The sequence below is a fragment of the Pan paniscus genome, chromosome 7 (genome assembly GCF_029289425.2).
Source record: "Pan paniscus chromosome 7, NHGRI_mPanPan1-v2.0_pri, whole genome shotgun sequence".
Classification (NCBI taxonomy): Eukaryota; Metazoa; Chordata; class Mammalia; order Primates; family Hominidae; genus Pan; species Pan paniscus.
Window position 1 is genome coordinate 148,200,182 of NC_073256.2, and position 27,143 is coordinate 148,227,324.

Below are 27,143 nucleotides of genomic sequence, written 5' to 3' on the forward strand. Positions count from 1 at the left end.
TAAACCAGTGTTACAACCCACTGGAATGGCTGACAGCAATCAAACTCCAAATGGTGCTGTAGACAGAACCATGCATGAACATGCCTTTCTTCCAAGGACCCTTAGATTTACCCCAGGAGGAGCCCTAGCTGCTGTTCTTCACACAATGCCCTTTTCAGCAGGAAGTAGCCAGAAAGCTTTGTCATCCAACACCCCTAACAGCACTTAGGGTTACCAATCCAGAGGGAGGAACGATACAGGAGTTAAGAAGAAATTACTTAGGCAGATAGTGAGGGCATGGAAGTCTTCAGTAAGGTTTTCCTTTTAATGAAAAGCAGCCCCAAATTATTTTCCTTTCTAACAAAGGAAAGCCTGTAAAATCAAGCTGCAGACATAGATGCTGACATTGTGACAATCATGTTCAAAATGGTGGCTCCATCTTCCCTTCTCTTTGTCAGCCACGTGTACAGTAAGGAGCAGATAAGATGGCACCAGTCAACTGGAAAGCCCATTTTCATAATAATATTAGGGTGGAGGGTCAGCTTTCCCCACATGATATGATGTCACACCTGATTGAATCAATCTGTGAGCCCTATGTAAATCAGACACTGTTTCCTCAAACCTGACTATAAAATCTGATGCATCTGTCCCTGACCATTCTTTCCTCTCAGGATTCCCCTCTCTCTCAATAGAGAGAGAGCTGTTTTCCTTTCTCTTTCTTTTGCCTATTAAATCTCCACTCCTACACCCCTTGTGTGTGTCCATATCCTAAATTTTCCTGGCATGAGGTGATGAACCTTGGGTATCTACCCCAGACAACATAGCCGCTTCACTGTCATTGCCTCTTCCAAACTTTAGACTAAAAAGAGGGTGGGTTTGTGAGGGAGACTCCCTCCCAGCACATCACCTACAAGGTGCTGTTAGAACCAGCAAAACTGATGCTCTTATTAAGTCTATTTTGTTGCCTCCCTGAATTAAAAACATGCCACTGATGAGTGGAAACAGGCGCCAGAACTCAATTCTAGGTTTTCTAACCTGAATTACAATGCATTAATGCATTCCAGTATTTTGCCTATGTTTTAAGAAGTCAACAAGGTGTAGGTAGTGTGGAAATAGTATCTTCTGGTGATCAGTTAGAATACATATGTAATAAAGACTATGAGAAGACAAAAACACTAAATGCTTTGGAACAAGCCAGAAGGCTTGGGCAAATAGGAAAAAACCACATTAAATGTGAAGTATGACACAAATCCAAAAGCAAATTGTGCTTATAGGTTGAGGAGCACATATTATAAGGGCAATAATGAGAAAAAATCTTAAGGGTTGTGAATGATAGTTGGCTTACTGTGAATCAATGATGTAATATGATTCCAAATGAGCTAATGCTTCTTTCAGTCACTCAATCATTTAATATTTCATTCTGCAAATATTTAATTGGACACCTTGCCAGATAACCCTAAGTGCTTACTATATGAACATGAGTAATGGTCCTTGTCTTCAAAATTTCCTATTTTAATGGAAGAGGAAGACATGAAAATTAATTACTTCAACACAGTGAGGTAAATGCAATAATAAACAAGTATACAGATTGGAAAATGAGGAATGGCCAAAGTTGGTTTTGCCAAGTAGAGTGTCCTTAAATTGGGTCTAGAGAATGATAGGTTGGAATCAGTCAGGGAGATGGACATATCAGGCAGGGGGATATATGTGCAGAAGCTCATTTGAGAAAAGACGTGATTTCCCATGGTTCAAATACAGCCTATAAATGTTGACCTGTGTAGTAAGGAGTCAGTGTGGTCCAGAAGAAGGAGAGATTTAAAAATCCTAAGTAAACTGGTTTGAAAATTTAACTTCTTAGAGGTAACAAGAAGCTCTTAAAGGGTTTTTAGAAAGAGTATGAGTTGACCACATGGCTTTGAGGAGGGGGAATTGAGAGTGGAGTTTAAGAGATCAGTTAGAGGGCATCAGTCCAGAGATGAGAGTGAGGATCTTTCCAGAGTGGCAGCATTTGTGATATGGAGGGGTGATGTCTAATAACAAACATTAGCACATATCAAGTGCTTATCATATGCCAGACCTGTGCTAAGCTTCTGTTATCACACTTGTTTCCTTTTATATTTCTACCACATAGGGACTATTATTATTCCCTCCTTACTGATGAGAAAAACAGGGCTTAGAGAAGTTAAATCATTTTAAATTAATTTGATCAAGATCACATATCTGGTTGATGGAACAGCTGGGATTTCAATTCAGTTGATTTAAGTCCTAAACTTGTACTCACAAGTATTGAGATATAGTGCTTCCCTACAAGAAATGCTGAGGAAGATGGGTCTCTAGTGACTGCTAAGATGTTAGGGGTAAGGGTGCCTCTACTGTTTTGGGCTGGGCATCATGAACTGAATCAGAGGGTTGTTGTGGGACAGGCAGTTTGATGAGCAGATTGGGAGATGCCAGTGTGAAGTATTCAGGGCCATCCCAATGGAGATGCGGCCAGGTTGTTGTGTCCAGGGTTTTCTGTGCTACCTTTTACATTTTATCTGTTTTCCCCAGATACCTAATGTATAGGAACAACCAGCAAAACCTATTCTTGAACTATTGTGAGCTCCTAAAGTGTTGGTTAAATCCAAACAGCGTGAGTAGCCTATGACTGCCAACTCACTAACGAGTGACTATCGACCTGTAGATTTATAATACAGCTGAGATGGAAGGCTGGCTGAGTTCCTTCGTTTATTATTAATTTCATTCCATTGATAGCAAAGAGTAAGGCAATAGAAGACTAGCCAATGATTGTTCTCAAGTCAGGAAAAAGCTGAAAAAAGCACTTGATCTCCAGCAGCAATGAACTTGGAGTTATATTTACTTTCATGATCTTAGTTAATTTGATTACAAACTCTTCCTGAAGACCTCCAAACAGAGTCCAGAACTAAGCTTCTCTCATAAGAAGGAGAGAGGGAATAGGAATCAACATATATTGAGTACCTGCTATGTGCCAGGCAAATAACAGCCTCACAGCAGCCCTAGGGCAATGCTATGAAATGAATTGTCTCCCCTCAAATTCATATGACTTTGCATATGCAACAGAGTCTAGATTTGAAGCTAAAGACCCAGCTTATTCCGTTAATGTTGTGTCTGCCTTTAATTCCATAAATTGTAGATGGTTTTACTTTTATTTTTACTCTAAAGGTGGCTTATTTTGTTCATACATATCTTTGCCCTCTTTTGTGTTCATTTTTGCATGGCCATGATATATCCATGGCCACTAACCATCTCACCTAATTTGAAAATGTTTTGAGTTTCTTTGAACCCTTGGAATATGGTGGAATGTTATTCAGTATGATTTAAAAGCGGTGCACACAGTACTTAAAAAGTGGACTTGGGAGTCAAAAAGACCCAAGTTTGAATACGGATCTGTTATTTACTGGCCATGTGAACCTGGGTAATTGCTAACTTTTCTTAGCCTTTGTTCTTCAGAATGTTACTCTGAAGATTAAATAAAGCACACAAAATGCTTGATATACATGTAAATTAGACATTAGTATCTGAAGTTTATAAAGAACTCTTATATCCTGGCTATTGTGAATAATGCTGCAATGAACATGAGAGAGCAATCTGAAATTATTCTTCAGTGGATAAATGGATAAAGAAAATGTGGTATATGAACACAATGGAATACTATTTAGCATTAAAACAGAAGGAAACCCTGCCACTTGCTACCACATGGATGAACCTGGATGACATTATGTTAATGAAATAAGCCAGGCTAGAATCTGGATCTGGGACTTCCCAGCCTCCAGAACTGTGAGAAATAAATTTCTGATATTTATACTAGTCTGTGGTATTTTGGTTATTGGCCAACTGAGCTGACTAATATAGACAGATGATATATATGTCACTTTACCTATGAGCAAACTGAGCACAGGGTCACTACTGGTAGGCCTACTATTGTTGACAAAACTGCATGTTATCATTTATATGTGGAGTCTAAGAATTTTGAACTCATAGAAGCAGATAGTAAAATTATGGTTACCAGAGACTTGAGGTGTGTGTGTGTGACATGAAATTGAGGAGCTTTTAGTCAAAGGATACAAAATTTTAGTTAGACAGGAGAAATAAATTCAAGAGATCTATTGGAAAACATGGCAACTATAGCTAATAGCAATCTATTGTATACTTGAAAATTGCTAAGAGAGTAGATCTTATGTGCTGTCACCACCTACAAAAAAAGCATGTGAAGTAATGCATATGTTAATTAGCTTGATGTAGCCATTCTACCACATATACATAGGTCAAAAAATCATGTTTTATACCATAAGTATATACAATTATTTGTTAATTAAAAACAAAAATAACTCTTACAAATTCAACAAGAAAATGATGAATAACCCAACAGAAAACTGGGTAAAGGATATGAGCTGGCAATTCACATAAAATGAAACCCAAATAGCCAACAAATAAACAAAAAGATGAGCAAGCTTACACATAATCAGAGAAGCACAAGTGTAAACAGTGCAATAAAACGTACACTCAACCAGAAAAATATTTTAAAAATCTAACAGTGTAGGTGGGAATGAGAGCAACAGGACCACTGCTTGTAAGAGGAAAATCATGTCAGTCACATTGGAGAGCAATTTGGCAATATTTTAAAAAGTGGAAAATTCAGATACCCTATAATCCAACAAGAGTGCTTTTATGTCTACACCCCAGAAGATATGATCAATGATGGTAATTAAAGCATTTTTTATAATAGGGAAAACTGGTAACAACCTAAATGTCTCTATTAACAGGTCAAAGGATAAACATATTTTGATGTTTGTGTTATTTCATATGTACAGACAACAACTAAAATGAGGTCCATATATATCAACCTAGATGGATCTAGAAAGATAATATTACATCACAACAAAATAATAAATATTATAAATAATTTATAGATACAGACCTAGCTATATGTATATGTAAATATATGTGTGTGTTTATATGTGTGTATGTGTATATATGTGTGTATGTATACATTAGATATATAACATGGATGGGAAGGATATATATTCAGTACATTAGAAGTTGGATTTGAGGAGACAGAGAGGAGAATAATACTAGAGAAAGGAATTTCAACATCTGAAGCACATTGTCCTTTTAAAAATGCATAAGAAAATATGACTAATTGTTAGCATTGTTTACTTCCAGGGCTTGGTTCATGGACATTCATATTATTAGTTCTGGGCATATTTTCTTAGCCTTCTTGGATTATCTTGGCCTTATTCTTTCCCTTTGACTGTTGGCCACTTATTCTGGCCTCAGCTAGTCCTGTGTGCTTCCAATACCTGAGACCAATCAGCCTGGACTGGCTCCTTCCATCACTTCTTGTGTGGGGTCTGTTTACCCCAGCAGCTGTGAAAGGGGCCACGTGATGTCATCAGAAAGTGCATGCAAAAAGGGAACTCTTGCCAATGGGAGAGACAGGGAAGGAGCCAGCAGACATATTTTTCTGCCTTCCTCTGTCCTGAGACACTTTTTCCCACCTTAGAGCCTGCCCAGAGGCATTTCAAATGGCTCTGCGAGTGGATTTTCCAAGGCACCAGCTGAATCTCTTCAGAGCCCATGTTGCCAGCAAAATGTAGTGGTAGCTTGCATTCGCCTCTCATCCTTTTCTTCCTCACTTCTCTTTTCCCTCACTTTCACTGCCTTGGGGTTTCATTAGCCTTGCCTTGGGCTGTTTTTCTCTAAGGAGTCTGGGTAAGATATTCTTTTTTGTACTTTTCTATATTTCAGCAGTAATACATTTGTCCCTTGGTATCAGCCCTGTGGATACCAAAATCCATGCATGCTCAAGTCCCTTATATAAAATGTCATAATATTTGCATATAACCTATACATATCCCCCCCATGCTTTACTTAGATTACTTATAAAACCTAATACAATGTAAATGCTATGTAAATAGTTGTTAAACTATACTGTTTTTGTTTGTAATACTTTTAATGTTTTTTTAAAAAATATTTTCAATCTGAAGTTAGTTGAATCCACAATGCTGTGGATATGGAGGTCCAACTGTACGATGCAATGGGAGAGCATGAGGGCTTAATACACAGTGGCTGCTATTATTAATATTGCTACAGCCAAATTACAAACAGATCCTACAAGTGTTGAAGCCACTAAATTTGAAGAAATCATAAATGATCAGACTTGGAGGAGACCTGAGCTACTATTCAGTCCAAACTTTGGTTAATTCATCTGTAATTCATATAAATGATACCACTGAAAAGTCAGGATTTTTGCTTGGACTTGTAAACTACAGAATGCCTGATTTGAGATATAAGTCAATATCCAATCAGGCCTTAAGTTTTAGTAATGCAGCGGGCATCATTTTCCCAACGATTCCACTTCCCACAGGAAGTTGAGCACACTTTGGACTCACGGTGGTGGGCACTTACTCTCCACTGTGGTTGAGGTTGTCATAACGCAGAAAGAGGCCTGCGTAGACGGTCTCAGTGAGCAGGGCATAGATGGCAATCATGATCAGCAGCACTGCCAGCTTCAGGACAGAGTTCAGCCGGAGGAAAACTGCACAGGTCACCATGGCCAACACCCCTGTGAAGACAAAGTACTGGAAACAGAGAATGCAGGTGGTCAGATTCAATGGGGGCAGCAGTTCCCTCTCCTAGCCATGGATGCTGGTAGGTCTTACACACATTTGCAGAGAGTTTCCATTTGGAGGTCTCAAGGCCTCCTGAAATTCAACAGGTCCCAAATCAAACTCTTGATTTGCCTACTGCCAAGCCCTACTTCTGTGAATGGCATCACTATTCATAGCAGTTCCCAAGCCAATAACTTTGGTTTCCTCTTTGTTGCCTTCTTCCCCACATAGGCCATCCTAAGTTGGTAGATTCTACTTTTTTTTGTTTGTTTGAGATGGGGTCTCATTCTGTCACCCAGGCTGGAGTGCAGTGGTATCATCTCGGCTCACTGCAACCTCCTCCTCCCAGGTTCAAGCAATTCTCCCACCTCAGCTTCCCCAATAGCTGGGATTACAGGCACATGCCACCACACCTGGCTAACTTTTCTATTTTTAGTAAAGATGGAGTTTCGCCATGTTGGCCAGGCTGGTCTTGAACTCCTGACCTCAGATGATCCACCCACCTTGACCTCCTAAAGTGCTGGGATTACAGGCATAAGCCTCCATGCCTGGCTGATTCCTCTTTAATAGATCTCCCCTTCAGCCAGCCTTCTTCCACACTGTTTCTGTCTTAGTTCTCACCAACAGCTCTAGAATAGTTTTTTGGCAGCTCTGTCTGCAGTTAGTCCCCAGTCCCCACCCCACACCCATATCGTTCTCTACTCCATATTTCTAAAGCACAGATCTGATCATGTCACCTCTTAACTTGAAGTTCTTTCATAGCTCTCCACTATCTCAAATTATATTCTCCTTTCTGAATAGTAAAGCTCACAAGGCCATCATATATCAGATTTCCTTTCATTCTCTAAACCCTTCTCCCAAGTCCCAGGGTCCTGTTGCTCGACTCTCATCCATATGCCTAGGGCTTACTCTTCTGGCAAATGTCAGCTTAGGTGTTCTCTCCTCTAAGAAGCCTTCCTCAATATCTCCAGCTACATTTGGATCTTGGTTCATTCCTCCACAGCACCCTGCATAGACCAGCATAACACCTATCACCCTGTATTAGAAGTAACTGCTTAAATTGCAAATTTGGAATTAGCCAAGAGCTGGAATATTAGAGTAGCCCTTAGGTGTCAGTCTACCCCACCAGATTTCAGCCTTTTATGGGAAGCTCCCCAGCCTATTCCTTCCCTTAGAGAAGTATCCTAATATATCATTCTGGATGGTGGGTTCAGACTCTGACTATCGGGAACAAAAAGAATAAAACTTGCATTATCAAAGGCCCATTTTGTGGCAATATTGTGATCTCTATACACATTTTCACTTGTAACATTCAAAATAACTGGTCAAGATGGGAGTCATAATTCCTATTTTATAGGTTAAAAAACTGAGGTTCATAGAACTTAAGTAAATTGTCCAAGATCTCTTGGCTATAAAGTGGCATCTAGGTCACCAGGATATAACCAATTCATGTAAATGGGACTCTAGTTAAAATATTGGACTTGATAATTTCTAAAATTCTTTTTGGTCTTGTTATACACGGCTGTTTGTAACAACTTGTCTTTTCTATTACATAGAGAGACAATTTTTATATGGGCAGGGGTGTTGGGTAAGAATTTCCAAAAATGTCTAAGTAGTTACTGAAGATTGTTTACAGATTTCTAAGCCTAGCTGGCTAATTTATGCATCCTTTCAACAAATGTTGACATTGACAAGTGTGGAGAGTGTCCTGTGTTCTCTCTGAGGGCAAAGGCCCCATGCCTTTGTGGTACATGGGGTGGACTCATAAGTGAAAAAGGCATTTCCTTGCCATTAGGAGCCTAGTGTCTAGTGTCTCCTTTACTTCTGTCTTTTCCTTTTCCAAGAAATCCAATTATTTTCTGTTTTCAAATGGGATGATAGGCTTTCTTCAGCTGTCCTTTAAGATCTTGGGGAAGATTTTTAGGTAATTCATTTTGATGCCTCTGTATAGGAAGCTGTGTCTGAAGTGACTGGGCAATAAGAAGTTCATTCTCCAGAGCTCATTTTCTGCTCCAGGGAAACTCTAAGACCCTCCAGTTTGACAAAGGCCAAAGAAAGAGGACTAGATCTGAGGGGTCCTGTTTCATTGTTGCCTGTATCACAACAAGGGGCGGTGCATGGCTTTTTGCAAATTATGAATCATTTATTGGATAAAAAGCCATTGAAATGATTGTGTCCTTGGAACAAAAACTTATGTGGTCACAACAGTTAATTTATAAAATGTAATAAGCATTTATTGAGTGCCTATTGCAATCAAGACATGGTGCTAGGCACTGGAAATTCAAAGGAGAGTAAGAGATGGCCCAGGCCCAAAGGAAGTCGTGGTCTAAAATGTAAAGCAGACATAAAAATACAAACAATAATCACGGTGGAAAGTGCTTTTCCAGCAATGTGACCAAATGCAATGTGGGTACAGAGGAAGGACAAAGCGTTGTGCATTCTGCAGGCACATCTGAAGAAGGCTATACAGGGGACATGAGTTTGAACTGGACCTTGAAGGACAGAGAGGATTTCACACAGTAGAAAATGGAAAGGGACGGGCATTTTAGGAAGACAGAATAACATGAATGCAAAAGTGTAAAGGAACAAGGTGTCAGGAGGATTAATTCCTTAGGTCATATTAGAGAATCATACAACTACTCATAAAGAGAACTAGTAACACAAGCAGAAGAAAAGATTTGAAGGAGTTGCCCTCCTCCTTTCTCTAACAAGGCTGCTGAAGGTATAATAGGCAAATATAATTGTACATTTGCACAATGTGTTGATGGGTCTTTCTCGTTTTGTTGCCTCAATCAATTGTGGCAGCATGCTCTTGCCTTCTTTACCCCCATCCCCCATTCTATCGAAAGAAATCACCCACTGCCTTGCATGGTTTAGGTAACTTTTTACTTTAAAGTATAAAGGTGAACCTTTTGGAGGTGATATAAACCTTGCGACATCAAACAGAATGAGGCCCCTGGACAACATCAGAGGAATCTCCTCTGTGCTTTTTATACCTTGAGTGAATAGTGGGGGATGGGACCAGGAAATGGGAGAACAACAGGAAGCTACAGAAGTATTATGGCTTTGTGAAAGCTTTGTGAAAACATTTCTCTTTTGCTGGGTCTGGACCCATAAATTGCATGTGTCCTGTAACTTGGGAAGAAACTGGGCTCAATGCAATTACTTAGTTTCTGTCAAAAAACAAGCAATTTTTGTGTTATATTACTCCAGGAACTTAGAAGGCCCACAGCTCCTGAAGTGTCCCCTAAATGGATCCTGGGTATAAGGGGCTCATAGGTATAGTAGGACAGAGTTAAGGGGCAAAACCACGCTGTAAAAAATCCTCTAGTATGGAAATCTGTACTTTATTCTGCAGTCCATAAGGAACCATGGATGAGTTTCTTGCTTGTAATGGATTCATTAGGTCAGTGCCTAAGAAATAAATTGCGGTAGGGTAGAATATACGATGTATCAGGATTAATGGAGAAAAGCTGAGGACTTAAAGACAAGATCTTGGCAGATATACCCAATAAACTTAGCAAGATATAAAAGTTGGACAACATTGTCTAGTTTTATGGGGAGGTAAGAAAGAGAGAGGAGTCAGAGGTAGCACTAATATTTCCACTTTGTATTAATCTATTAAGTAGGAAAAAACTTAAAGTATGAGGAAAAGGCAGTGAGTTCTTTTTTTAGGCCTATCAAGCTTTAGGTATAGAAGGGGTGATTCAGGAAGGATGTTTAGTGAGCAATGACATAAATGAGGCTGGGGTTCAGAAGGCAGATGGGGTCTGGAGACACACATTTAGCATCATTCAGCTGAACTTACAGGTGTGGAAGAAACCACTCAAGCAGAATACAAGTAAAGACAGAAGATACAGAGACTAACATTGAGAGCCTACCATGTTTGAAGGACTGTGGAAGAAGAGAAATAAGAATATTGATTAGGCATTGTTGGGGATGTGAGGAGGAGAACTAGAAGACAATAGTGAAGAAACATGTGTCCGAAGAATAAAGAGCTCTATATACAAGAGTTTTCAGAGGAGCATTTTAAATGACAACAAAGAGTTTTCAAAATAATTTTAAACTGGAAAGCAGGGTGTAAAATTATATATATACTATGATTACAAGAATGCAAAATATGTCTACACAGACAGGACATGGCTTTTGAGTGGATTATTTCCTTTTGTAATGTCCTTTAGTTTTATTTTAATGTGCAATATCAAGTGAAACAGTAGGTTGAATACAGTGTTTTGGGGTAAATCCCTGTACTCCAGAGAACTCTGCCTCCCATATAGTAATGGGGTTCTCTGTTTTTTCCCAGACCTTTTAATGATAAAAAATAATAATGCCAAGATTTGTATGAGAAATGTTAGGTAGTGAGCAAAGTTCCCAGCAATCTCTGATACAGGAAGCAGACAAGCTATGCATTGTAAGTGCATCACCTTTGCCTTGGGAAAGTATATAATGACACCTCAGTTTTTACCATTAAAAAAATTTGGTTAGGAAAAAGAAGTCAAAGGCATTTCAATAGGTAAAATAAAATGTAGACAGGAGAAGACAAAAAACCCCTACAGACGTGGAGGTGTGAAAGAGACCAGATTCATCTTACATTAGATGAACTCCAGGTAAGATTGGTGGAGGGACCAGCTGGGTTGGGGATGTCTGTAAATCAGCGATTAAGTTGGTGGAAAGTAGATGTAACAATTAAACCTAAATATTTATTGGGCACGTATTCTGTGAATGACTTTGAATGACTTTATGTGTTTCATCTCATTTAATTCCTTAAATGACCAAGGACAGGTATTATTCTTGGGTCCACTTTAAAGAAGAGAGGAAGTATATGTAACACTTTTCTTCTTCTGAATATACAAGGTTTACTTCTCTCAGATAGATATTCTGGCTTGGGAGATCAATTTCTTCAATGTCTGTACTGAAAAAATTGGAATCTCATGATATGACAAGGTGTTAAGGGCAGCAACAACTGAACCTGTTTCCATGAAACAAACAGTTTACAAACTAAATCATGCATTTTCCCACAATTGTTGACTGAGAACCCACTACACACCAAAAACTGTGCCAGGCTGGAAGGACATTGTCAATGCACCATGAATTGCCTTGGCAATATATGCACAATTTACTCTTAGAAGAGGAGGAAGAAGAATTATTTTAGACAATGATAACTGACGAGGGAATTGAGCATCTACCCACATAAGTCAGACAAACTGGACTCCCTGGAGCTATCTGGTTGCTGCCAAAATCCCATAACATCATGAACTCATGAGACAAGAAGAAAAGAAATCAAGCAGACAATTTTCAAAAGTCACTATAGTTTAAAGAAATCATCTGGACTTATTGCTTTACACAAAACCTGATTCTTAGCAACTGTAGCTCTTGGCATAAGCAACACAGTGAAGTGTGTCCAGGCAAATGACAGAAGCTGCTCTGCTTCTTCTGAGACCAGCCTAGACTCTGCAGAAAGTCGAGCAAGGAGGGTATCATAAACCTGGGGACCACCACAGAGTGCTGGGAAGATGGCTGGTCTGACTCTCCAGGGTGTTCACTGGGTTGTGTTAATTAGGGGAAAAGAAAATTTTGTATGTGGTTGGTGCTCTAGTACACTCCTAGTGGTCCTTTGATTCATTCAAGATGCTGGTTTTCCATGGTTGTATTTTTGAAAAATCTGCTGTTATTCATATCATTGTCTTTTACTATGCAATATGTTCCCCCCACCCATTTTATGATTTTGTCTTTATTATGGCTTGAGTAATTTGATTATGATGTGCCTTTGTGTGCCTATATGTGTGTTTATATTGAGGTTTTGAACCTGTGGATGTATGGTTTTCAACAAATGTGGAAAAACTCATGCCACCATTTCTTTAAATAGCTTTTCAATCTCCTCATCTTTCTCTTAGTCTTTCTTTTAGGTTAGGAGCTAGGACTTCAATTATACATATAGTATGCTGCTTGAAGTTGTCCCCAGTACTGCTTTTATTTTATTATTTTTTAATTTTTGTGTTTTATTTTGGATACTTTATATTGCTATGTTATCAGTTTCACTTTTTTTCTTCTGCACTATCTAATATTTGTCTATCATGAATACAGTTATAACAATTATTTGCCTGGCTGGGTGCAGTGGCTCATGCCTATAATCCCAACACTTTGGGAGGCCCAGGCAGGTGGGTCACTTGTGGCCAGGAGTTTGAGACCAGACTGGCCAACATGGCAAAACCCCATCTCTACTGAAAATAATAATAATAAAAAACTTAGCTCGGTGTGTTGGTGCATGCCTGTAGTCCCAGCTACTTGGGAGGCGGAGGCACAGGAATTGCTTGAACCTGGGAAGTGGAGGTTGTAGTGAGCCAAGATTGCACCACTGCATTTCAGCCTGAGCAACAGAGTGACACTCTGTCTCAAAAAAAAAAAAAAAAAAGTTAATTCAAATATACTCAGTCAAATCTGTGTTGGTCTTCTTTGGTTGATTTTTTTCCCTCATTTTCAGTCATATTTTCCTCCTCCTTTTGATGCCAGTAATCTTTGATTGGGTGCCAGACATTGTGTATTTACCTTGTTAAATCCTAGATATTTTTGTATTCCTATACATATTCTTGAAATTTATTCTAGGACACATATTAAATTATTTTAAAAGGTTTGATCTCTTTGGATCTAACTTTTAAGATTTTAAAGGAAGGATCAGAGCAGCATATGATGTAGAAACAGTTATTTTACTCTACTGAAGCAAGACTTTTCTGAATACTCTAACCTACTACCCCATGAATCTTTCTCAGTCTGACTGGTGGGAACAAAAATTATTCTCAGCTCTGTGTGATTTCCACGTACTGATCCTTCCAGATGGTTCTTTTCCCATGTCAGTTTCCTCACATGCATGCACTGATTGAACCCTTTTCAGATCTCTAGGTTTTTCTCTCTATGCAACTCTCTAGAGTAGTGTGTTCTGCAGACTGTAGCCACCTTGGTCTCCCAGGACTCTCAGCTTAGTATTCTCAAATCAGGGAGTCCACCTTGGTTTCCTCTTCCTGAGCCATAGTCTAAAAATTCTCTTAAAGCAATAATAAAGCTCAGGCAATCACTTGCTTCCTGTCTTTCAGGATTATTGTCCTTTACTGACTGATGCCTAGTGCCTTGAAAACTATTGCTTCATATATTTTGTTTGTTTTTAGTTATTTCAGATGGAAAGGTAAATCTTGTTCCTGTTAGTCTATTGGAAGAATGCTTCCTTTCTCTTTAAATATTTTAAAACATAGATTGTGGGCCCTGTCCTGTGCTGGGCCCTTTAGTCAATCTTTAATAGCTATACAATATTATCTTCACTCCTTACGTCAATAAATTTGACAGGATGGAAAGGATGTCCTAGATAAATAAATCAACTGTAGGAAGGATGGAGTGTGAATGCTAAGATGACACCATAAGGGTATGTGAGATGGCAGGAAGGAGAGTGACCTGAAGGAGTTGGGCCTGTCAAACCACATTATGGAAAAAGGGATGCTTGAAGGCTGGGTAGGACCTGAATAAATGGAGAAGAAAGGGAAGGAAATGCCAGCATGCCAAGACACAGATGATCACATCTCTATGGAAAAATGGGCTCTTCAGGACCCTTTAAAACCATAGCAAGCTCTGACTTCTCTTGCAGATACAGTGAACTGTTTATTCAGATGTGCCAGAGCATATAATAAAGGGGCATAATTCTAAAGTGAGGGTCTTCCCACCGAATCTCCTGAGAACCACATCCAGATGTTTGAGATAATGACACTCTGGGTTTGTGCATGTGATTTGCATTCATTTCACAAACCTGTGCCTTTCTTTCTCCTCGACTACTCTCCAACCATGACTGGAATATAGCTTTCTTTACTTTCATTCCCGGCATCTTCACTCTTTTTTAGCATCTGACAAGCTTCGAAGTTAGAACCAAGTTATACTTTATATCATACATTGTAAAAGCCTCATTTTTTGTATTACATCATCCAGTTTGATAACATGTTTTTGGACTGGATATTAGTTCTCACAGGGTGAGGCAGAAATGTCAGGTATACATTTGAAGAAACTGAGGATTACAAAGATGAAGCGATTTGCTTGGGGACACATACTTGTGAGTATATAAGTGCTGGGGAGTTGGATTAACTCTTTCAGAAGGTCTGAATATCTAATCCATTTTAGTTTGGCAATGCCTAGTCAGTGAAGCATGTGTGCGCACATACACATGCACATGTATATGCACACACACATACATACATGTATCAGAATGGCAAATGGTGGGTCAGATCAGGTTGTTGTTGCAGCTGGTGAATTTGGCCTGTGGCTGTAGTCTGCTGACCTCCTGAACAAGATGACCGTTTCATTGTGGAGAAAATGGTAACATCAATCCATATTCATTTTATCTCACTTTTAAACATTTCTGTTGTTGAGTTGTTTCATAACATACACGGGTATATTATGCACAGTGGTTCGGGTATGTACAGGTGTTTGTTTGATGATAACATACATTGGCATTACATTCTCAAAGCCCTTTTGTTGAAAATAATACATAAATCATAGCAGACATTTAATGAGCAGATACATTGTGCCAGGTGTGGCTTCTAAACACTTTATATGGATTAATTCACTTAATTCTTGTAATTAACCAATAAAGAAGGCCCTACTTTTATCCCCATTTTACAGATAAGGAAACTGAGGCACTGAAACAAAGCTGTGTGATCAAAAATCTTACCCACAACTTTCTTAGGATTTGGCTAATCTCTGAGTACTGTGGTCTTGTGTTTGGGGGGTTCAGGTGTTGGGTCAAGGGTATACAATATTAATTCAAAGTGATGTGTGGGCACAGATAAATAGCTGCTTCATGTCAGACGCCATGTGAAGAGCTAAATATTTGCTAACCCATCTAGGCAGGCACCATGAGAACACATTGTTTAACTCCACAGTGGCCATGTAAAGAAGGTATTAATTTTCTCATTTTACAGATGAGGAAACTGAGGTCCAGAGAGGGTAAGAACTGATTCAAGATTCCACTTCTAGCAAGTGAGGGGGCTTGATTGGAAACGAAAACCAGCTTTTGCCTAGCTCTGACCATCCAATTCTGGGCCACTTACTCTCTCCAAAAGTTGAGACATTCCCTAAGCCCCTCAAACCAAGAATTTCTCAGGGAGCCATTGTCCCACAGAGTACACTAAGCTGGGGCTCCACTCATTCCTAGGTAGAAGGGAGTCCCAGGGCACATGGTCTGGCCCATGCAGCTCCTAAATGGGACCTAGTCCCATCCTGTCCTGCACATCCATTAGTAGAGTCTACTTTCTCCTCTAGGGACCAGGGAAGATAAAGAATAAGGTAGATATGGTTCAAATTATAGTATCAAGCCTTGATAATTGAATTAAAAAGAGAAGGAAGGAAGGATAGAAAGAAGAAGGGAGGGAAAGAAGTGAGGAAGAAATAAGATCAGGCAGGTGTGGCCCTAACCAGCATGGAGCAAGCTGCTTTCTGAGCTCTAGTTTTATTATCTATAACACGGAGACAGTAATAGCCTCTACCCCAGACATCTGAAGGATTTGGTGATGTTATGCATATCAAGCAGGTGCTCTATGCAAATGGATGGAGGGAGAGGAGGCTTGGTCTCCTTGTTGGAATGTTTCTGGGACCAATTCTTAGGCCTAGAAGAGACTACAGGGAGCCTTTTCTCCATTCATATGTTGGAGGGCCTTCTGAGTGTGGCAGCCTCTTAGAGAACAAGAATCTACCCAGAGTCCTAGGTATGGGGTTGGCTGGGGTCTGCTGGGATATTTTAGCTGTTCTACTTTATGACCCAGAATGTCTACCCTAATATGTAAAGTTCTGGGTTGTGAATAACAGACCCCATAGGTTGACCCCAAGGCCCAGAAACAGACCACTGGCTCTGTGGTAAACATAGAGTAAGACACACATATTATGATCATAGGTGGCCTGTTGGGATGCCTACAGAACACATGGTGCTTCCGGCACTCTTTGTATCAGTTAAGTTTAGTTGTAATTTTCTGCCTTTGTAATTCCCTTCCTCCCTCTCTTCCTTCTTCCCTCCCTCTCTCCCTCCCTCCCTTCCTTCCTTCATTCCCTCATTCCTTCCTTCCTTCTCCTTCTTCCCCTCCCTCCCTTCCTTCCTCCCTCCGTTCCTTCCTTTTCCTTCCTTCCTTCTCCTTCCTTCCTTCCTTCCCCTTCCTACCTTCCGTCCTTCCTTCCCCTTCCTTCCTTCCCCTTCCTACCTTCCGTCCTTCCTTCCCCTTCCTTCCTTCCCCTTCCTACCTTCCGTCCTTCCTTCCCCTTCCTTCCTTCTCCTTCCTTCCTTCCCCTTCCTTCCTTCTCCTTCCTTCCTTCCTTCCTTCTCCTTCCTTCCTTCCCTCCCCTCCCCTTCCTTCCTTCCCTCCCCTCTCCTTCCTTCCTTCCTTCCCTCCCCTCCCTTCCCTTCCTTCCTTCCTTCTCCTTCCTTCCTTCCTTTGTTCCTTAATTCCCTCCCTCCCTCCCTCTTTCCTTACTGCAGCAAATACTGTTTGAGAAAGAACTCTGCCTGCTAATAGAGATAACAGTGCATTCTGCTACAGGATTTTACAAATAAGCTAGGAGAAATGCATAGAGAAGGAAGAGATAAGGGCAAATGGAAAATGGATAGAAGGAAAGGTGAAAAGGAAGAAAAGGAGGAGAAAGAGGGAGAAAGAAATGAGGAAGGGGTAAAGATGAAAAAGAGGCAGAGGAGGGGACAGGAAAGAGGACTGGGAAACAGAAAATATAAGGGGAGAAGGAAAGGCAGAAAAGGGAAAGAAGAAGAAAGGAAAGAAGAAGAGGCAGAAGAAGGAAAACAGGCCTCTTGAGTACTTTCTATGGCCCTTCAGCCAGTCTTGTTTATTTGGAGCTGGTAGAGATATATCTATGTCCAACTCTCACCAAGGGGAGCTCATAAATAAATACCTCTGGGTAGGAGCAGATATCTGTAAACACAGCTGAGGAATTGAAAGTCAGGTTCTTCAAGGGTATCGACTTGTCAAAATCACACCACAGCTGCGGATTAAAAAAAAAAAAAAGAACAACAAAAACAAAAACAGGAACAACAAAGTCAGTGTGAGTGCTGGAAATGGAGCAGTGTGCTATCAGTGGCTGGGCTTCAGCACCAGCCTGGGTAGACTGAACCCTAGAGGGGACTTGAAGTCAGAATGGAAGTGCCAAAGTGCCAGCTTTGATTTCTTTTATTTAAAAAACAAGTGCTTGCTCAGAAAGAGATTTTGTAAGCCAGTCATGGAACTAAGTTTAGACCGCTCTGTTGGCCCCATCATTTAAGGTCACTGGAGTGTGCTTGTGGAGCTCAGAAGAGAAAGCCAGATGGCAGGAGAAGAGGTCTTGGGTAAACTCATAGCCTGTCTCCAGATCAACAGCTGGGAGGACTTGAAGAATCTGAAGGGGTACATTTTCCAGAAAGACTCTTAGCACTGGGGTGATGGGCGTTTCCTAGGACAGAAGTTGCTGCAGGAGATTTTGTGGTATTAGGAAGAGAATAACTACCATTGGCCAAATGCCTCCTCTGTGCCAGACACTTTGTACAAAAAAGCCTCACAACCACCTTGTGATGTAGCTGCTATTTTTAATCCCCATTTTACAATTGAAAAATATGAAACTCTGAGAAGTAAAGTAACTTGTCCAGTGTCACTGAGCTGGTGACTGGTGGATCTGAGATTTGAACACAGGTCTATCTGACTCCAAAGCCTCTGATCTTCCTACCACACTACTCACTGAGGCACGGTTGGCCTCAGAGGTAACCCTGACCTACAGTCATTGGGCTTACTTACAAATTCTGCACCCCAGAAATATCTAATTTGTTATCAAGACTTAATTTAAGGTCCTGGCTGCTTCTCTGCAGCCTGTGATCAATTGATCCCATGTACTTCCATTTCAGTTATCATAATCTATAAAATATTCATTAGATGATGAACTAAATTAGATGATAATTTTCCTTTTCCTCTTTTCCTTTATCCACAGAGCCTTCACTAGAAGGACAACCACAGAACTTAAGTAAGGTAATTACTGGGCCAAATTGGACAGTGATTTCAGGCAGTCTAGAGCTCCAAGTCACAGGCCAACAATTGTGGGAGTCTATAGCTTGGGTCCCTGCACACTTGGGGACCCTCCCTCAGGCCCAAAGGGCACAGTGATGGATTCAACCACATGACAATGCCTCAACTAGCCTCTCTCAACAAGCCAAGTTTAAGACCTGGAACCAAACAAATCACCTCAAAAATCTAGCTGCCTGAGTCATGGACAACACAGACTATTTGTAAAAGCACAGAAAATACCTATAGCTACCATGGTACAATTCTTGAGAAAAAATGAAACCATGACAACGTGGGTCAGCAAATTAAACAGTGATAAATATCATGGCAGTTGGAAATTCATCTGAGTTCTATGTGTCATGTGAAATACAAACTTTTAGAAAGTATAGGTGAGATACTCAGCTTTCCTGAAATGCAGTTTCCTCATCCATTAAATGGGGACAATAATACCTACCTGTAGCACATAGTAGGTGCTCAATAAATGGCAGCTATTTCATTTCCATTTCCCCCACCCCACTCCCACTCCCAGAGATACAATTTAGCATATTAGAGGGGCGTGGGTCATGGAGTCAGACAGACCTTATTAGCAAGTTATTTCATGTCTCTGAGCCTCAGTTTCCTCAGCCATAAAGTGGGGATAATTAAACTTACCTCACGGGGTTTATGTGAGGATTAAATATGAAAAATATGTAAAGGTCGTCCTTCAGTGCATGGCACATAGCAGGTAGGTACTGGTACTTGATACATGGTAACTCTTATTTATGGTGTAATTGGCTACTGACAATATGGAAATTGAAGGGCTTTTGGAACTCCTTTGGAGAAAATAACCTATCCCACTGGGAAATAGACGATTTTCCAACAGTAAAATGCACAGTTTTGGCAGTAGCCACATCTTTGTTATCTGTCCCTAAGCTTGGGGCTGGACCAGGCACATAAAGGTAACTGGTACCAAGGAAGGGTAATGCAGGAAGCTGCAGGCTCCATAAACTTCATGCTCAACTGCACACTGGACACCAGAGGGTTGGTGGATGTGGGATGCTTACGATATTTAAGATGGCACCCAGGAAATTAATCAAAATGGATGCAAAGATGATGACGTTCCGGGCCAAATAGGTCTCATTAATCCAACAGCAAGTTTTCCGGAGGATGAGGGGCAAACATTTATAATCCTCTGCTGTGGTGATGAGGACCAGAGCCGAGTGCAGCATAATCAGAATGGAGAACTGGATGGTCATTGGCATCACTCTGCAGGGAAACACAGAATGTTGGGTCATTGGCATCAATTGTCTGAGCAACACTGAAATTCTATTCCTGGTCTTCCTTTCCCATCCCTTGCATCGGATACTTCTTTGAAAGTTCTGTTTGTCCAAGAAAAAAGTTATTAGCAGGAGAGATTTTTAAAAATTACATGCATCCCTAGAGCACTCTCTCTATTCAGAAACTTTGCAAAAAAACAGAATATTTGGCTTGATTTATTGCTCCTGCCCATTTTTTCCCTCTTATTAATTTTTGTCACTAGGCAATTGCTGTCATGGCAACACACCACTCTAGTTTGATATCAACACTCTGGCTGTGGGATGAACCCACATACCCTTTTCCCTTCAAGGTGGGTTTTATGAAGATTTCCCCCTCCACCTATCCTGATACCAAGAACTGGATTTGGCATTGGTTTTAAGTTGCTCAGGTTGGTTCCTGGTTTTGTGGTTTTCATGGACTATACCATAAGTTATTTGAGACATGGGTAAGGAGAACTCATCCTTGTCCAAGGCATCAGCATCACTCTCGGGTTTACATCTTGAGTTTCAAACTCTCATCAAAACTCTGTCCCATGGTAGCCTGTGTCAGTTGGACACCTGTGCTCGGTGTCAGGATGCTTAGTCAGTCTGTGATCTAAAACTCCATCTCTGGAGGCATCTTTAACTCCTGTCTCCCCTATCAACCTATTTATCACCATGCAATCTGCTTCTCCTTGGGAATTAATTCTTTGTTCTCAACTCTGTGTAGCCATTCATGTCCTACACTGGCAGCTCTAATTTTTCCATCTCTATTTCAGGCAGCAAACTGATGCAGGTGTTAAAGGGTACCTTGATAGAGGTGAAGGGAAATTTTATATCTGCTCCTTTTTCTATAAATTGAGGTTTATTCATCTGGCATTAATATCTTCCATTGGCCAGTGCTAAATAAATGTGTGTTCAGCAAATAAAGTTGAACTCACCTTCTTTTCCTAACACCATCTCTTACTATCCTCCTCCTTAAACTTCTTATGTATTATTAATAACACTAGTATAAATAATGTATTGAGATCTGATTATGTGTTAGCCACTATGCTGAGCATTTTATATATAATATCTAATTTCCGTTCCTTAGAATGAACCAAAGAGGTCTTTTTATCTCTTTTTTTCCAGATGAAGATTCAAGGCTCAGAGGGAAGAAACTTCCCAGGCATCATACAGTTGGTCAGTGTTAGAGCCAGAATTTAAAGTCCACTCTGTTATACCATTCTGATACTCTAATCACTTTGGTGAGTAATAGATCTCCCATGTTTGCAATCATCTTTTTTGCTTTTATGGTTTCATCATAATATTTATTTATTCAACAAATCTTCTTCCCAGGTATACAGTGGCAGGCATCAGGGTACTGGGGCCAAAGACACATCTTCCTCATCTAGGTGATTATAATTGAGAGAGGAATATAAACATGCAAATGATGAACTATTATATAATATTCTGGGATCTATAAAGAGTTATAAGCAAACATCAACTGAAAAATAGGAAAGGGAATCAAGGGAGGCTTCATAAAAGAGGTGACATTGGGTTAGGCTGTGAAGGTTAAAGAGAAGGCTTGCAGGTAGGAAAGAGTGGGGAGCATGAGCAAAACATCAGAAGAATGGGAGTGACCAGTGTCTTCAGAGTTTCCCAGTAACCCAGGCAGTGTGGCTGTGCTCAGGAGCTTTGTCCTGTAGGCAATGTGCAGAAGGAAGTAATCAGATCTGCGTGTTTGAAAGACAACTGTGGTGGGAGGTGGAGGATGAGGTGAAGAGGAAACGTGTTCAGAAGAGTTAAATAGTTAAGGCATGAGTTAATGAGGGAGGAACACAGGGGAACAGTATGATAATTGGGGGGTGCAGGGAAAGATGTGGAGGTATATTAATCTGTGTTTTGTATGTATGTGTAGAGGGTATTTGAGAGAGGGAAGTCATTAACGATGACATTAATGTTTTTTATTGTAACTGGTAAGTGCAGGAAAAGAAGCTAGTCTGTACAGAGATAAGTTGATAAAGTTGATTTTGGACACAATGCATGTTTGGTACTTGTAGATCATTCAGTTACAGATATCTAGATGTCCAGGCAGTGAGGGACGATTGAGGAACTCTGAGGCTGGAGGGCATAGGTGGTGATTGAGATCAAGGAATGGAAGCATTTGCCCAAGGATAGTGTGTACAGCAAGAATCAAGAGGACCCAAGATGAGCTGTGGGGGATGCTAATGGGCTGGAAGAAGAGAAGACAGCAAAGGGATCTTATGAAGTGTGGTTAGATAAGCAGGAGAGCAGGAGTGCATGGCATCATGGCAGCAGGGGGGATAAGAAATTCACAAGGAAAGAGTAACCAAGAATGTCAATTTCCTCTGCATGATGAGGCTACTTTAAGGCTGGAAAGTGACTCCTCCCACAGCCTCAGCTATTGTTGGTAGAGGTTTTTTGTTTTTGTTTTTGACTAGCAAAGTTTTGATTTTATGGATCACCTTGACAAGAAATCTCTGTAGGAGTTCTATATAAGAACAGAAGGTTGGTGCATCAGTGAGTTCCCAGAGGGCTCTAGGCAGATGGGAAACTTCCCTCCAAACAGGCTGGAAAAACACTCCCTGACAACACACCATTATTTCTGGGCACCAGGGGAGATAAATGAAAGAGAATGCAGGCGGATTGCTTTGTCAGGAAGTCCCATGAGAGAGGGGGCCAATTGCAAGGCTCATGTGGCTCATTCACATGAGGAAACCAACGAGTATAAAAATGTCTCTTTTCAAAGTGTGAGACAGAAGCAAACCAGGGAAAGGCAGGTTTGAAAGACGCTGAGTTGGAGCCTCAAATTCTTACATGGCCACCACTGCCTGTGGACCTCCACATGGCATACAGGGCCTTGAGTGTCTGCTCTTGGCTCTCTCTCCTGCCTTTTTTTTCCCTCCCTCACCCTTCTGCACCCCATGGTCTGGGCAATGCTGAACTATGTGCAGTCTGTCCCCAGTGCTATGCACTTTCTGCCTTATGGGCACTTAACATGGCATGTCCTGTTCTTCCTGCAAGGCTCAGCTTTCCTTTGGATTCTTCCATGACACCTGGCATAGGGCTGAGTATACAGAAGGTGCTCAATAAGTATTCATTGACTTATGCTTTTTCTGGGAAGAGAAGACTCTGCTCCTCCCCTCAGCAGCCTTCACAGGGAAGAAGACTTCCACCTACATGCCCAGACTATCTCCCTGCCTGCTCACTATATCTCTCCAAGGAAGGAGGAAGGGCTAATCCAGAAACTATCGGGGGTGCTCAGTGGACCTCATTTTCCTTGGAGGGCAGGGTCATTGTTAAAGGTCAGTGTATATGCACAGTTCAGACACTTATATTCTCCTCCTCTTCGATCCACTGAGATGACAGGGAAGCCAGAGCCTTGATCTACCCTATGGGAGGAGGGCTGGCCATCTCTTCTTTTTGGCCAGGGCATCTCTGCCTTTAAGGAAGAAAGCCCGGGTTGGCTTAACCCTGGCTCTGGCCACAGATGGCACCGTCTCAGGTCTGCCTCATTCACCTTTGACACTGGTGGAGTGCATTGGTTTAATCTTTTGCAGCATCATAGTGGTAGGATCTCACACCAGAGTTTAACGGTGGGATATGAGGGCCAGCAGAGAAGAGATTCAGGATGGAGGCCATGTGGTCTCTTGACTTAAGCCACATTCTGTATTCCAGCTTTTATCACAGTTTTGCATAGGCTAAATGGGAAATTGTTTGGAAATTTGTAAAATTGATGTTTTTTTTTTCTCATTTAGCAATTGAACTTATGTGTAATCTTTGGCATGGCGGGGAGTTCATCAGGGTATCTGTAGGGCTGTGTGGGAGGATTTGTACACAGAACTCACCTGAGTCCCTGACCCAGTTTTAAATGGCTTTACTGGGTTTGCTGTAAAAGGGAAAGGGAGGTGAAAGACAGGCCATGTGGTCCAGTGGCAAGAGCAAAGTCTTATATGTTTGAACCTGTAGTTCTGAAGCATAACTAGTAGTGTGGTCATGGGCAAGGTAATTGATTCCTCTGAGAATTACTTTTTAATCTGTAAAACAGGGATTTTTAAAGCCTACCTTTTAAAGGAGGCTCTGAGATTAAACAAAGTCATAAAGTAGTATAAGAAAAATTTAAAGAAATGTTAGTTCTCTTTCTCTATTCATCATGAAATTCAGGAAACCAAAGGCACTTTAAAGTTCTATGGCAAGGGTATTAATTACAAGATTAGCTTTTTAAGCAAAAGTATTGACACTGTATATTACATTTCTCTGTAAATCTCTGCAGCAGTTCCTCAGCATTCATTTATTTCTTTACATGTAAACATTATAATATCAGATTGTACATTTTATCTAATTATAGAGCCACTCAGGCACCCAGGGGTTCTGAATTTGCTTTTGCATTGTTGGTGCACATAAGAGGCAAGGAAACCTTTCATTTCTGAAATCGAGTCTCAAAAAGAATGACGAGTTTTGCAAAGCTCTATCCAAATCATTTCTAGACATGAAGTCCTAATTATTCTCTGCAGTCTGTCTTTAAAATGGTTTGTATTGATATTGTGATTTGACATTTGCTGGGAAGGCAGGAATCAGTGGGGATGAGTGAACAGCCTATAGCAGCTTGCGGTGCAATAGGAAACAAAAACTCAGATTATACTGAAAGATGGCACCTGGACAACGCTTTAGAATCTACAGACTCTATGAGTGCAATAGTGTCTTTGATCCTTGCAGCAACCCTGAAGAAAGATATTCTAAGCCCTTTCAACAGATGAAAATACTGTGACTCCAAAAGGGAATTTGCCAGAAATAGGCTTGGTTAACTTAATTTTTACTGCAGTCTTGGCAAGTGGGCATTATCATTCCCATTTTACAGATGAGGAAACAGAGGTTTCAGAGAGGTTAAATACATACATATAGGTAGTATAATGCACAGAAAATAATAAGACCCAGTGCCTGCCTCCCTCCCTCCCTCCCTCCCTCCCTCCCTCCCTCCCTCCCTTCCTTCCTTCCTTCCTTCCTTCCTTCCTTCCTTCCCTCCCTCTCTAGGTCACTACCTCTCTTTCTTTTCCCTTTCCCTCCCTCCCTCCCCCTTTTCTTCTCCCCCTTTCTGCCTCCCCCTCTCTCTTTCTGTGTCTTTGTCTCTTTCTCATCATCATATGCAGACCAGATACATTGTTCTGTAGTCCCAAGAAGTATTTTCTAGTCTTTCCTTTGTTTACCCTTCTTGGAGAGGAACAACTGTGGGCATGTGGAAATTAAAGGAAAGAGCTGGGTAAGCACTGTCTCTCTCTTTTTTTTTTCCAGAGTCCATTAATTTTTGCTTTGGGGGCTAAGAATTAGCTGTGGTCATATGAGTAGAAACTCCCTCATCTGCCAAAAAAAATCCATGACAGAAGAAATGCGAGTGAAAAGCACCCACCATCTGTTTAGTTGCAAAGCATCAAACAGAAACAAAATGAGTTGGAGAGGGAACCAGCACATATTAAAGAAAGCTTTTGCTGTGTCTGGGGTAAATGGGCTACTCAATTCCCACAGCATGTGGATTGTCTGGTCAGAGTTCAGTTTCCTTCCTTGTCAGGATTTTTCTCTTCGCTAGGTAAGGTTGGGGTGTGGGCTGTATTTCAGTTATGGGCTTCATCTTGAATTCTAGAGTTGGAGACTCCTTATGACTAGCTGCTGGGTGAGGGTCCAGGTCTCTTCCCCCTGAACCACAGGAACCAGGGCATCAAGGCTTGCTCCCCTCCCCCACCCCGTCACACCACCTAGAAAGAAATCCAGCCCAGGCCCGCTGGGAAGTGTGAGGCTTGCTTCTCGTGGAGGACAGTGGCCCCTTCTCCTGTCCAGTGCCAAGTCCAGATCCTCGGGCTCATCCTGGTCTTCTCCATCTCTCTCATCCCCCACATCCAGCCAGTCACTGTGAACCGTCAACTCTCTGCCCTAAATATCTTAAAAATTCTTCCTCTCCTGTCCACCCTTCTGCCACTCTCTTCTCCTTATTATTTCGTGCCAGATTTTTTATTTGCGGTTGCCTCCTAATTGGTCATCCCAAATCCAGATTTCACTCCCACCTCTCCATCATCCCCGTTCAGTATGATCCTTCTAAACATGAATCTGATCACATCATCTCTTTCATTAAAATGCTTCAATGAAGACTCCTCTGCCAACCAGTCACAACGCCTCAATGAACTTCACAACTCCTATCCTTCAGAATGCTCTATTTCCAGCCCTTCCTCCCCTTAATCCTTCTCAGTCTTTTTCCACGATCTGGTGAGCTCCTTTAGGAGCCAGGTGAGCTGTCACTGTCATCTCCTCTGGGAAGCCTGCCCCAGAGGCAAAAGGACTACTTTTGCCTCACCCCAACTCCCACACATCGAATCCCAGCTTACACCTTTCCTATCACAATAGTCATCACCCCATATGATAGCTGTTCAGCTAGTTGTCTTTTAGCCCTACTAGATGGTCAGCTTTATGATGGCAGAGACCCTGACTGTATATCCCCATCACTATCCAGCACAAACTGTCACACTGATGTTTGTTGAGTGTTTGACAGGAATGTCAACACCTTGAACTCTAGGAGTCCAGAGGAAGCAACAGACACGGCCAGGCCCTTCTTGGCTACCACCTTCCCATTGACAAGAGTGACTAGAGGAGCCCAGCAGGTTTGGCTGAATCCTGCCAGGCCCCACTAACACTCACAGCTCGCCACCCCGAGGTGCCTTCTGTCAGGACCCTAGTCCTCACTGTCTCTTAGGTAGTCAAGAAACTCATTCTTTCCTGGTATTCTCTGGTACCCTTCTTCTGATTTATTAATTGGATAACACATAAATATCTACATACATAGCATATACATATCTACATATGTGTCTACCTTTGTAGGATATAAGTAGCTACATATATAGTATATACACCTGGACAGATACATATATATTCCTTATGTCTTAGTCTCATTCCACCAGATTATACAGTCCAGGAGGACAGGGATTTTGTTCTTGTCATCTTTTTTTTTGTCTTGAGATTTATTCCTAGTGTTTGGAATAAGTCTGGAACATAATAACCACCAATGGCTGTTGGTGGGAGGACTCTTAGCCCACATTTGGCAAAAGTAGGTAGGCCTCCCCTCACATTAATAACTTTTTAAAAATGGTAAAATGAAGCATAAATAAAGAAAACCACACAAAAGTATAGCTTAATTAGTTCTTATAAAGTGTCTGCCT

The 27,143-nt window shown here is 41.1% G+C and overlaps 1 protein-coding gene across 4 annotated transcripts in view; it reads right to left on the reverse strand.

Annotated features, from left to right (window-relative positions):
* Positions 1–27,143, reverse strand: part of ADCY8 (adenylate cyclase 8) — a 261,872-nt gene that overhangs the window by 49,307 nt on the left and 185,422 nt on the right. For 2 of the 4 annotated variants that reach the window (XM_034966610.3, XM_003830097.5), the window contains 3 exons: positions 19,711–19,912; positions 17,535–17,624; positions 6,409–6,581 (listed from right to left, as the gene is read on the reverse strand). In XM_034966610.3, the coding sequence (XP_034822501.1) occupies positions 6,409–6,581; positions 17,535–17,624; positions 19,711–19,912 (465 nt within the window). The remainder of the gene's footprint in view (positions 1–6,408; positions 6,582–17,534; positions 17,625–19,710; positions 19,913–27,143) is intronic. The other 2 variants (XM_055116960.2, XM_008955471.4) reach the window with 1 other exon arrangement.